At 36.2% G+C, this 13,741-nt stretch overlaps 1 protein-coding gene across 11 annotated transcripts in view; it reads right to left on the bottom strand.

The window, feature by feature from the left end:
• The window catches only part of SCN8A (sodium voltage-gated channel alpha subunit 8), a 139,280-nt gene that overhangs the window by 28,356 nt on the left and 97,183 nt on the right, over positions 1-13,741 (bottom strand). For all 11 annotated transcript variants that reach the window (XM_039369817.1, XM_039369813.1, XM_039369820.1 and 8 more), the window contains 4 exons: positions 12,904-13,368; positions 12,102-12,219; positions 10,567-10,721; positions 9,026-9,199 (listed from right to left, as the gene is read on the bottom strand). In XM_039369817.1, coding sequence (XP_039225751.1) covers positions 9,026-9,199; positions 10,567-10,721; positions 12,102-12,219; positions 12,904-13,368 — 912 coding nt within the window. The remainder of the gene's footprint in view (positions 1-9,025; positions 9,200-10,566; positions 10,722-12,101; positions 12,220-12,903; positions 13,369-13,741) is intronic.

Below are 13,741 nucleotides of genomic sequence, written 5' to 3'. Positions count from 1 at the left end.
TGAAAAGTGGAAATAAGTCAATAAATAAAAAACGAGATTGTAAACTTACAAAGACATAAGCTTACAATCAATGAAACCAGAAATGTATTTGAAAATGTATCAGTGTTGGGATAAAAATTGTAAAATATCTAATTTTAAAAATGTAATTCTATTTTTGGGAGCTTCCGGTGGTCAGCGACGATGATGGCGGCTACTTTGTAGCCGTCCTCCTGGGACGGCGTTAGATCTGCGGAGCACAGCGCGCATCAGCTGGCCCGCGGCTCAAAATCCCCTTCCCGGGCGAAGGGAAGGGGTAGAGACCACACGAATAGAGGTAGAGCCTCTTAACCCCCCCTGGATCTTTTTTTTGGGGGGGGTTAGAAAGAGTGTTCCCTCAGAGTTCGTGCTTTCTCTGCCTCCCAGCTGTCTTTGTTTCTTTGGAAACAAAGTGAAACGCCGCTACCATCTCCGCACTTAAAGTTTCTGGGTGAGTGATTTTTAAAGCGGACAGAATTGTTTAAAGGATTTTATTTAGAGTTAGAGTTTTATTTCTTTTTATTTTTCTGTGGTGGAGAGTGAGAGTGAAAGTAAGATGGCGTTTTGAAAGTGCTTTTTTTTTTCCTTTCCGGAAAGAAAGAACGGATTTAAATGAAACGCATGGATAGCACAGTTCCTTTTTCTTTCAAGTTTTTTTTTCTTTTTTAAAGTGTTTTGGAGGTTCTGAAGTTTCTTTTTTTTGCACTCTCCCTGTTCTTTTTTTTAACTTTAAGGATTTTAGTATTTTTCTTTTTTTAAGAAGAAAGAGAGAATAAGATTTTTAAAAAATGGCTTCAAAGAGACAACCAGCTTCTATAGTTTCTAAGGTGATTTCTTCTCCTGCAATTGCAACTGTACAACAACAACTTAAAGTTACACCACCAGTGCTGCAACCTAAGGTTACACCTCCATCTTCTCCTCCTTTGCCAGGCTTGTCTGCACAAGACATTAAAGATATAATGGAAGATGCTGTATCTCAAATCAGGGAGGAAATGAAGCAACTTCTTGAACAGAGCAAGTCTGAAAGTAAAGAGGAAATGAAGGACCTTTTTAAACAGAATAAAGATCTTCTTGAACAGAATAAATCTGAAACTAAAGAGGAAATGAAGGAGCTTTTAGTGGAGAATAATATTATTTTGAGGCAAGACATAGTTACAGCTTTATCAGGATTGGCTTCTGTGGTTGTGAAGTTGGATTCCAGACTGGAAGAAGTTGCAGAGAAAGTAGATTTCCTTGAGGACAAATTTCAAGATATGGAAAAAAAGATGGAAACTTCACAAGAGGATATTCTTATGTCTCAGTATAGGCAAATGGAATATGCTTTGAGAATTAGGGGTCTTAAAGAAGACATGAATCAAGACCTGATGGAGATGGTGATTAATGACCTAGCTGTTGTTCTGAATAGGGATAAAGATGGATTACGTAGAGAAGTGGAAAAAATCTACAGAGTTAACTCCTGGATTGCGAAACAAAAGAATTTGCCAAGAGATGTGGTGATTTACTTCGCAAAAAGATCTCTGCGTAACGAGATCATACAAGCTTTTTACAATAAGAGGTTCCAGATTGCTGCCCAAGATGTTATCATTTTAAAGGAAATCCCATCTAAAATTCTAAGAAATAGAAAAGACTTTGCTTTTTTAGCTAATGAGCTTAAAACAAGATTGATGCCATTCAGATGGGAGATTCCGATGGGTATTGCTTTGAGCCATGCGGGGACACGTTACAGACTTAATACGGTTGCCAAAGCCAAAGAGTTTTACAACACGGTCCTGGGAGCAGGCTCATCTCCATCTATGATTCAGAAAGCTCTGGGCGGCAAAGAGGCGGAACAGCAGTCAGAAGGATTAGGTTTGATGGCTGCTGGAAAATCACAAGTGGAATGGCTGCGCCAAACAGAGGTCAAAGAGCAGAGAATGACCCGTGCAGCACACAGACGTAAGGAAAAGGAACAACAGAAGAAAGAAGTTAAAGAATCTTCTCATGAAAGTGTTTCAATGCCGGTGGGAGGAGCAAGACCCAAGAGTTCTGCAACACATTCCTCAGTGGCAGATCTTCAGGCAGTTTTCTCCAGGCTCCTGGTCAAGGGAGATGGCAAAGTTCCTGACCTGGAATGTTAACAGCCTTAATTCCCCGCAGAAAAGAAAGAAAATTTTTTACTATCTAAAGCAACATAATAATGATATTATCTGCTTGCAGGAAACTCATATCTTACTTAAAGATCAAAAATATTTAGCTAATGCTCGCTTGGGATCTCATTTTGTATCTCCTGCTCCTGGGAAAAAAGGGGGTGTGGTTATTTATGTTAAGCAAAGTCTACCAGCTTGTCTGGTAGAATCAGATCCTCAAGGAAGATATGTTATGATTGAACTTGGTCTATATGGTAAGAAAATACTTATAGTGGGACTGTATGCACCAAACCAGCAACAAGAACAATTTTATAGATTGCTACATCAGAAAATAACCTCGCTGGACTATAGGTCTGTGATATTAATGGGTGATTGGAATGGTGTTTTTGATACACAAAAGGACAAAAAAGGTTCTTCTATTTTCTTTAAACAGGCTAAATTACCTAAAGCCTTCTTTGATCTGAAAGAGGACTGGGAGCTGAGGGATTATTGGCGTGAACGTAATCAAGAGGAGAGAGATTTTACTTTCTTCTCAGATAGACATCAATCTTTCTCAAGAATTGACTTTTTCTTGATTACAACTGACTTATATAATAGGGTAAAGAATGTAAAAATTTTTCCTAGGTCACTGACGGATCACAGTCCAGTTTGGATGGAATTGGCTGTTGAAAAAGAAGAGAGGAGATCCTGGAGGGTGAATGAGAACTTATTTAAACAAGAAAAGAATGTTCAAAAATTAAAGGAGTGCTTAAAGGACTATTTTGCTTTAAATATGTATAAGGGAACATCAATGTCAATGGTATGGGATGCAGGTAAAGCCTTCATGCGTGGGATTTTGATAAAAATCAATAATGTTTATAGACAAAAGCAGACTCAGAAACGTAAGGAATTGGAAGATGAGATTAAACTAAAAGAGAAGTCTTTGATTTTAAATCCTTCAGATGAAAAGGTTAAAGAAGCTATAAAGGTGCTAAAAACACAATTTAATATGTTGATGGCTGATCAAGCTGCAACTAATTTAATGTTTATGAAACAAAATACATTTTGTAATGCTAATAAACCAGGGAGATGGTTGGCCTATCAACTAAGAAAGAAACAGAGACAGAGAGTTATAGATAAAATAAATTATAATGGTAAATTAGTCTACCAGAAGGAGCTGATCAAGAAATCTTTTTTAGATTACTATCAGAAATTATATAAGAGTACTAATGTACAAACTTTAGATATAAATAATTATTTAAGTGAGGCTAACTTTCCTAAATTAACAGAAGATCAGAAACAAGAAATTAATGGTTTAATTACCAATGAGGAAATTGTGACAGCTATTAAGCAATTAAAATTAGGTAAAGCGCCAGGTACGGATGGTTTGACATCTATTTATTATAAAACCTTAGCAGAAGAGATGACTCAATCTTTATGTGAGCTTTTTAATAATATATTACAGGGTTCAGAGATTCCTCCATCATGGCGCAGTGCTTTCATATCCTTGATTCCAAAAGAGGACCAAGATTTTACCTTACCAAAGAATTATAGGCCTATATCTCTCTTAAATGTAGATTATAAGATTTTTGCAAAAATTTTAGTTAATAGGTTTATGAGGGTTTTGCATCAGCTTATACATAAGGACCAATCGGGTTTCATAACCGGAAGGTATATGAAAAATAATGTTAGACAAATTACTAACTTATTAGAATACTTAGATAAGAACAACCAAATTTCTGCAGGGCTGATATTTTTAGATGCTGAAAAAGCTTTTGACCAAGTGAATTGGCAGTTTATGTTAAGATTAATTGAGGAGATGAATTTTGGTGAAAAAATACCACAAGCTCTAGGTGCTATATATCAAAAACAAACGGCACAACTTATTGTTAACGGGGGTTTGTCAGAGGTTTTTACAATAGAAAAAGGTACAAGACAGGGATGTCCATTGTCACCGTTACTGTTTGTTTTAACCTTGGAAATTTTGTTGATTAAAATTCGAGAGTCGCAGGAAATAAAAGGAATAGAAGTTAACAAAAAAGAATACAAGTTAAGAGCTTTTGCAGATGATTTGGTGGTTACTCTGTCTCAACCTATCTATTCTGTAGTAAAGTTACTACAACTGATTCATCAATACGGATGTATTTCGGGTTTTAAAATCAATAATAATAAGACCAAAATATTACCTAAAACATGACTAATCGGGATAAGCAGATTTTGGTTAATCTAACTGATTTTGAAGTTGTTGATAAGGTAAAATATCTGGGGGTTATTTTATCTGTTTCTAATGCAAAATTGTATAAGAATAATTATGAAAGGTTGTGGATCAGGGTACAGAAAGACTTGAAGAATTGGGATAAGTTACAGTTATCTCTTATGGGTAGAATTGCAGTGATTAAAATGAATGTCCTACCAAAATTTCTCTTTTTGTTTCAAATGCTACCTATTTTAAAGAATGAGGTTAGCTTAAATGAATGGCAGAAAGGCATTAACAAATTTATTTGGGCAGGGAAAAAACCAAGGGTGAAGTTTAAAATTATGCAAGACTTCCGGGAGAGAGGGGGACTCAAGGTACCAAATTTGAAATTATATTATGATGCTGTGGTTTTAACATTGATTAGTGATTGGGTGAATTTAACAAATGTAGAAATACTCCATCTGGAGGGTTGGGATTTACTTTTTGGATGGCATGCCTACTTAATTTTTAACAAAAAAGTGGATCGAGTTTTTAAATCACATATTATAAGGATTTCTTTACTTCGGGTTTGGAGGAAATATTACAAGAGTGATTTTAAAATACCTCTATGGGCCATACCTTGGCATGCGATAGAGGGGATAAGGAGAGGAGTTAAAATGGATAGGGTTTCTTATACACAATTACTTAGATGGGATGGTCAAAATTGGCAGTTAAAATCGATGGAAGATTTAGCACATGAAAATATTACCTATTCATGGTTTCAATATAGACAATTAGTGGATAGATGGAAGATGGATTGTAACATGGGCTGGCTTAGAGAAGATGAAAATCTCTTTAAACAAGTAAAGGATCAAAGACAAACTCACATTAAGAGGGTTTACGGGGCTCTAGTGGAATTGGATTCAGAATCTGAATTAATTAAAGATTGTATGATTAAATGGGCACAAAATTTTGGTGAGCCAATCCCACTGGACACCTGGGAAATTATTTGGGTGAGGAATGTTAAATTTACACAAGCCCAGAACTTAAGGGAGAACTTTTACAAAATGTTTTATAGATGGCACCTTGATCCACAAAAAATGTCTCTTATGTACCCTGATTTACAGCCTAAATGTTGGAGATGTGGTTGTTTGGATGCCACTTATTATCACATTTGGTGGTCGTGCAAAAACATAAAAGCTTTTTGGATTAAGATATGGTGGAATATTCAAAGAATTTTTAGAAAGAGGGTAAAATTTACTCCGCAATTATTTTTGTTAGGTATTGTTATTGATTGTGATGCTAAGGAGGTTATATTGATGCTAAATTTGATTACAGCCGCAAGGCTGTTAGTAGGGCAATATTGGAAGAAGGAATCTTTGCCTACCATGCAAGAGTGGTTTTTTAAAGTTTCATACCTGGCGGAAATGGCAAAGATTTCGGCTTTTTTAAAGGAGCAATCGCAAGAGAAATTTTTTGTTGTATGGGAAAAATGGATAAATTTTATACAACATAAATTGGATATAAAAAATATCATTTAGCTTTTTTATAATTTGTATATAACTTTTGATATTTTGTGGATTGTACTTTTTCCTTTTTTTCCTTTTTCTTCTTTTTTTCTCTATTTCTTTTCTTTTTTCTCCTTTCTTTTTTCTTTTTTCCTTTTTAAGTATTTTTTTTAATGTTTACGTCATATATATTTTATTATTAACTATTTTATAAGTTGTTAAAATTTGTTTAGGTTTTTAAAATTTTAATTAAGCCTATATTCAGTTCTAGGAAGCTCGGGGGGGGGATGGGGGGTTGGTTTGGGAGGGGTTGGGTGAGGGTTGTTTTGGTTTTTTTTTGTTGTTGTTCTTTTTTGTTATTTGTAAAAACTTTTAAAAACTTTCAATAAAAAAAAATGTAATTCTATTTTTAAAATGCCAGACAATTCACAATTGTACTTCAACAACATTTTGTCCATCCATGCAAAAGCACTGAAAGATAAAATATCTTAATAGACAATTGTAAGTATGGAAATATTCCTTTAATATGATACAATTACCCCCAAAATATGAGCCAGTAAACACAAGCTTACTTCTTAGCAGACATGAATATGATTGTATTTTAAATTTCATTGATTTCAATGAAAGAATAATAGATGTGCCTAATCACTTCCACTGGAATCTGTCAGATGGAACTGACTTTCAGACTTTGAAAACTTGTCTTTTAGCCAATCTTGCATCAATGCTAGGGATTTGGAACAGAACTGCTCTCTTAAGCAAGGAAAAATTGATGGAAAAATATTATTTTCTAGGATAGTCTCTTCTATAGGGTCCTATAAGTGACAATGTTTCCTATCTCAGCGATTATAGATCTCATCAGGAAGAAGCTTCTCCTATTTTTTGAAGGAGGCTAACTGGGCAATGCTGTTTTAGAAGAAGCTCTTTCCATCTCAGTTGCTCTCTGAAATTCATTAAAGTGACTGGATGTTTTTCACACATCTCCAACACACTGAAACAAAATGATGTGGATGTTTTATGAGTTGCAGGAACTTAAATAAGTGAAGTAATGCCTTTTTTTCCCCAGGATGATGGCCCTGATTGCATGCTCAAAGCCCCAGTGCTTTGTTTGCGCGTGAGAGACACTGACACATGTGCAAGAGGGTGAGGTTTCAATCATGTGGTCATGACCATATCTCGACTTCTTTGCCTCCTCTACAGAAATCGCTCTGAATATTAGCAGTTATCGGTAAATAACTGTTAACGAAGAACAAGTATTGGGGTGAATGTAGATAGATTGTACTTTGAAAATACTATTCATTCAAAATTAGGGGTAAACATCAACATCTTGTCTAAAAGAACAAACCCATGTATGTTTACTCAACAGAAAGTCCCACTGTGTCCAATGTGCCTGATTCTCTAGCAAAAGTGCTGAGGACCACTATTTTAGAACAATACTGATTGACAGGAATTTGCATGATTTTTCATTGCATTTATGGTTTGCATTTATAGATAAGTAATATAGGAATGAAAAGGAAAATTTTTATAAAAATCTAAATTTTGGAGCTTAAAGGTCCCCTTAGAGAAAAAAAATACACTAGGGGAATGACAGTTAAGGAGATGATTCTTTCTCAACACAAACAGACATTGAACATTAATTTTTTAAAAAAAGATCTAGAATATATTTCTCTGAACCTTGAAATGCAACTCTAGACTAATTAGAAACATATTGATTATTTATACAGGGATAAAATGTTATTTTTCAGATGAAAAATTCAAATATATATTTGATATTTTGATACTGGACTAACAGTAATCACATTTTTCCAAAGAATGAAACAAAAAGTAAAACAGTACAGGGCAGTACAGCAGTAACAAGCTATATTGAAGATGTATGTGGGGAAACAAACACACAAAGATACTTAATGTCTTTCGAAATCTGAAGAGAACAAGAACAGAAAATTGTTCCCAAATCTCAGAAATATCATTGATCACAGTATTTCCCATTAATAATGCAGTGTCAAATCATGCACACCTCTAATGCCTTTTTATCTAAGAGTAGGGTGGAGTTTTGTTTTAAAAGATCCAGGTCAACTTCATTTTGCTTCTGTTCAAAATTTAAAAACATTTAATGCACTCTTTTGTAAATTCCATTTAAACAGCAGCAATAACAATAATACTATATACCAAGAAGGCCCAGAAAATAAAGGCGCTATCAAAAATATTACATCACTTTCAGGTCTTCTATTCCACAAAAATAGCATGCTAATAAATAACACAGGCAGTCAGTGGAAAGTCCCATTGCTTCAAGAAAACAAGTACTTTGAGACCCAAAATATATCAAATTAGCATGTAAAAATTAGGTATATAAATGTAAGATACATGCATGAGTGCAAGTATGTGTTCGGTTTGCTTTTTTGATCTCAGTCTTTTGAAGAGTAAATTGTGACAAAAAAAGACAACAGTTCTCTAAAGTGCCTTTTGGAATATTATTTATCTAATGTTTATAATTATTCAAAATTTGCTCCCCCCCATCATATCTTGTGCTTTATGACTGGTGAAGATTTTGAAGGAAAGGCCAAATTGTTCAAGAGAAGCTGAAAGAAACATGGGGGGAGAAGAACTGAACAGGCAATTATTTAAACCTTCTCTAGTGGAATTGAAAGAGATTGCATTTTTCACCAAACATCTTATCTCTTAAGGAGAAGCAAACATTATACTCTTGCAGTGGTGCAAGCCTGTCTTTCACTCTTGACCAAGATTGATCAAGATTAATTTTGAATTTGAATTTTCCCAATTTGTTTTCTTGTATTTTATTTTAGGAGTAAGATAGCCCTATTGCGTTCTCATTATTTCAGTCCATTTGTACAACTCACTGATTCATTTCTTTGTTTGAGATTTTTAACACAAGGAGAATTTGTGCATCTTAACAGAGTAATAGAAATAAGTTTGCTTTGCACTTCTATTTGTTTCTATGTGTTTTGTACTATCTCTGTGGCATTTTCTGAAGTTCATTCACCATTCAAATCTCAGTGAAAAAGTGGACCTGAAAGTGAAATATGGGAAACGGGAAACCTCCTCAACCAATTAACATTTTGGGTTGTGGCAAACAAGAATGAAAACAACAGAATGTTTTGCCTTAGAAAAGAAACGAGTAACAATGCTAGGTCTTATTTATTTAGATAAAGGTACAATCTCAGATTTTCAGGAAAACAGTGCACTGAAAAAAGCAAAAAGATACCTACTGCTACAATGAGGAAATCCAACCAACACCAGGCATTCGTGAAGAATTTCACAAATCCATAGGCACACCACTTCAACAACATTTCAAGGATAAAGATGTAGGTGAAGACTTTGTCAGCATACTCCAAGACAGTGCGTATTGTCTTTCTCTGTTCTATATAAATATCCTCAAAGGCCTAAGTAACAGAAGAACAGTAATTTTTGTCATATCTTAATCTTGGCATTACTGAGCTACAAAGGTGTTTTGTTTTGATGCAGGTACTTCTGGAGGAAGCTGTAGTAGCTGAACTCAGTTTACACATGTATTTTGAACCGTGGCGGCGCAGTGGTTAGAATGCAGTATTGCAGACTAACTCACTGCTCATTGCCAGGAGTTTGATCCTGACAGGCTCAAGGTTGACTCAGCTTTCCACCTTTCTGAGGTTGGTAAAATGAGGACCCAGATTGTTGTGGGGGGCAATAAGTTGACTCTGTAAACTGCTTAGAGAGGGCTATAAAGCACTATGAAGCAGTATATAAGTCTAAGTGTTATTGCTATTGCTACTTATTTGTGATCTCTCAGCATTTAACTGCAGGTTGTCCTCAACTTACAACTAGTTGCTTAATGACCATTTAAAATCATGATGAGCCTGAATGAGATGCCTTATCACCCATAAAACATTTCTGACCTTGTGTCACCCCTCCCCGTGACTGCACTTTGGGTGCTTGGCAATGAATTGGCCTTTATGACTGGTTGTGGTGTCCTATGGTCACATGACAGTAATTTGTGACATTTTTTTTGCTGGTTTAAGGCAACACCCTCCCATTTAGAAAATGACTGTTGCAAAAAAAAGTTGTAAAATTGGGGTCACTTATGTGGTTGACTTGACTTATGACCATAAATCTGGTCCTAATTGTCACAAGTTGAGGACTACTGTATTAACTCAAAGGCTGCATAAAGAGGCAAAGGAGCTAAGTTCACACCTTTGCAGCCCAATTACCAACCCCTTTTCCCTTCCTAAAATCAAACATTACCATATTCTTCCGTTTGACCTGTGTGAGCAGCTCTTTTCTTTGTTTTCACACTGCCTAGACTTAAGGAGAGACCAGCACTAGCAGAGGAAAGAACACTGTGTTGTTTTCAGATAGGGATTTAGAGTGTGTAATTCTCACGCTTTGCTGGCTATGCACAAATGGCCATTTACTATTTATTACACTTACACAATGCATCTGAGACAAACCTTGTCATGAATATGAAATACTGCTGCAAGGGGAGAACAAGTCTAAAGGCCCCCTCAATGTCAGTGTAAGGTCCTGCTGAAATATCTGGGATATCCTAAAAATCCATCAAATGTACTAGTACAAAATCCTTCTGCAGTAGCTTTAGTAAAGGATGGTGTTTCATTGTGAATATGCCAAGGAGGAATAATTTCCTATCGTACATCTATGGCACCTCTGGCTGCTGCTACCTAATATTTTTTTCCAAAAAGGAGAAGGCATTTGCACCTGATTCATGAATTTCAAATATTGTTCAGTTTGACTAGCAAACTAAAATGTTGCTCACCAAAGCTCCACTGCTGAGCAAGATCATGAAGATAATGAAGGTTTCAAACCAGTTATGTTCCACAATGAGAAAACATGTCTTTCTTAAATTCCACCAAGACTTGCCCAGTCCTTCTTCTATGCTGACTTGACAGCATTTGAACCGTTGAACACAGCCTGCAAAGGTAGAATTAACTTCGTAATTAATTTTGTTACAGAAAACCACTCCAAGAGTCATATGTTATCCAGCTGTAAGGTATTTTCCCATTATCCATTCATTCCAAAATGCTGTCAATTAAAATGAACACGGAGTACAAATCTTATAGCTAAATCTCACGCCTCTAACGCTATGCCATCAAAAGGAAACAAGTTAGTGATTCAATAAAATAATATGGTAAAATATTGCTATAAACATAAGAGGCATCATGAGTTTCAGATCACTTGGCTAAAAGGCGTCCTTGCACCTTCTTCATAATGGCATTTTAGAGATTGGTGAAAATTTACATTAGTATAATTTCAGGTTCCATTCCATTTATTGCAAGAGTCTCCAATTTGCAGCCATGGGCTACATATGGCCCTGGACAGCTAGTAATGTGGCCTCACAAGATCGTAAACTTTTAACATTATTATGTGACTTTATATTATAAAAGTACATGTTTTATATGAGGCCCAAGAAAATTCTTCTTCACGGAATGCAGCCCAGGCAAGCATAAAGGTTGGATTTATTACATTCATTCTTCCCTCCAAATGGGATTAATCAGGCCTCCAGCCATTGAACAACTGAAAGTAGAAGGAATACATAAGCCAAATTGAAAGGCCAAGAATAGAAATGTAAATCTGATTCTCTGTTGTGGTTTCTGTGCATCACCCATATGAGTGATGCATCTATGCAAAACCCTTGTCCTGTTCTTTCAGAGCTGAAGTACATTGTGAGAAACACACTGTCAGATGTGCATGATCTTTATTCCAGAAGGACTCACAGCTCAGTCATTTTGTGCAGTTCCTCTGCTCCAACAATTACCACAAACTCCAATTTTTGAGGTTCTCTAAGCATGCTACGTGACCCCAGCCTTTGACCTTTACTCATCAGAACTGTCATGATACAATATTCAGTCTTGAGCAAATAAATCTTTCAGTCAGGCATTTTGGGAAGCCATTCTTCACCAAGTCTGTCATAGAAGGTGTACCTTCCCCCCACCATGTGATAAACTTGCCACCTAGCTCTATGTTCCATATATAGAAGCCATAGAGAAAAAAAAAGTTCCTTGCTCATAACTGTTACCCTTTGAACAGTTTTCTGTACATTTCCACCTTCCCCTTTTTAGTTGTTTGCCTTGGTAAGTTTGTCTTGAAATTCCTATACTACCTTGAGAAAATTAGAGCAAAAAGCAGAAACTGCACCTAAGAGAATTGTTGTATGAGCTGCCATGTAAATGTCCATCAACAACCCCAAACTGTATTATATTATGTTGTGGGCTTTGTAGGAAATGAAAAATGATGGATGAATTCTTCCCATTGTCTTGAGGATTTTTACATATATCCCGTATTTAGTATCACCTTCAGTGAAACATGCGTCAGGATCCAAGTATTCTTCTGGTGCTTCCACAGGTACCTCTTCTACCTCTGGTTTTATATCTATAGTGCTCCCCTCTGATGAGCTTGTATCATCCAGCTTCTGGAATAAAAATGATAGATTCTTTATAGAAACAAAACAAAACAAGGATGTTCTGGCAACTTAAAACGAAATTCTAAAAGAAGAACTGAGGGAACAAGAATGATTAGCCTTCAGAAAATTGAGAGGAAAAGCCAAGAGAGGGATGGTAAAATAAGCCCTAGCTGAACCTGTATTAAACAAATTAATAAAACATTCATTTTTCTGGAGCAGTATGCCACTTAATATTAACTGCAGTTGATCGACAATATTTTCTTGTCCTACAAAACAAGTGGTTTGCAGATTGAGGAAACTGATTCTGACGTGAACAGATAGGTAGGAAAAGATGCAAACAGGAACTTAATTATCTACGAGTTTCTGCATTTCCCAAATGTATCTTTGATTTGCTCCAGCTGGCCTTTCCTTTTGTTCTTATGAGTGACATATCAATACTATACAAAATACTTCATTATTTTAAGATGCATTTTTCCAAATACGGCTAACAGCACCAAATCTATGGGCATCTATGCTATAGCTATCAACCCCCATATGCTTCACAACAACCTAGTGCTCTGATCAAAACATCACTCTGCTTCATTGTAAAGCTTTGTTCTTTAGTCACAAGTCTTCCTTTGTTACCCCTGTAATACAAATGGCTATCCAAAACGATGGCATGACAACATGGTTTGAGTGAGCATCGGGTCATACCTCTTTGCTGCCGTCAGTATCACTGCTGAAATCTTCTGTGTTGAGGTTCTCAAAGTCAGACTCACCCACAGCAATGGGAACACGAACAGTGAGGTGAGGGTTGTTGATGAATGACATGTGGTCTTCATCAATGATGTACTTCTCTACGCTGCTGCCAATGCCACTGGTGGTGCCGTTCCCATTCTTCTGATAATCAATCTCCCGATTGATATCTACCCCTGTATGGTTAGCAATGCAGTTCATCTTCTTATCGTACAGCTCATCCAGTGGCTTAACTTCATCTGCCTCTCTCTGCTTGAAGTGCGTCTGCACAAATTCATGCACTTTAATCTTTGTCCAAGCAATGCCCTTCTTGATCCGGATGACAGAGATCTGCAAGTTGTTCATCTCACCATCATCATCACTGGCTGCAAGGTTGTCTGCACTAAAAGAGCTCAGCAACAAGGCCAAGAACAGATTCAGCACCTGAATGAGCAGAAAAGGCAGATCAGGGCGATGCTTCTTAACCAGCAATTGGTGCATTTCCCCCACAAAGGCACTATTTCACCTGGCAGTAGTAGGAGACGTAAGACAGTTTTGCTGGGACCAAATTGCCAGTAGGATCCTCCAATAACAACAGTCATTCTCTGATAACAAGTAAAAATGAATTTGCTTATTGATTCTTCTCTCCCTTTTTCTTTTTGTAATTCTGTGCCACACATACGTATGGTATGTGTGAACATGTGTATGTGTGTATATAAGCACTCCTATAGTACAATACATTTTTAATTACATATTCACACACACACACACACACACACACACACACACACACACATTATATACATAATACATCTCT

This window comes from Crotalus tigris, unplaced genomic scaffold (genome assembly GCF_016545835.1).
Source record: "Crotalus tigris isolate CLP2741 ecotype Arizona unplaced genomic scaffold, ASM1654583v1 scf7180000021260.452406, whole genome shotgun sequence".
NCBI lineage: Eukaryota > Metazoa > Chordata > Lepidosauria > Squamata > Viperidae > Crotalus > Crotalus tigris.
The sequence above is the reverse complement of the archived record's forward strand: the minus strand, read 5'-3'. Positions and strand labels throughout refer to the sequence as shown.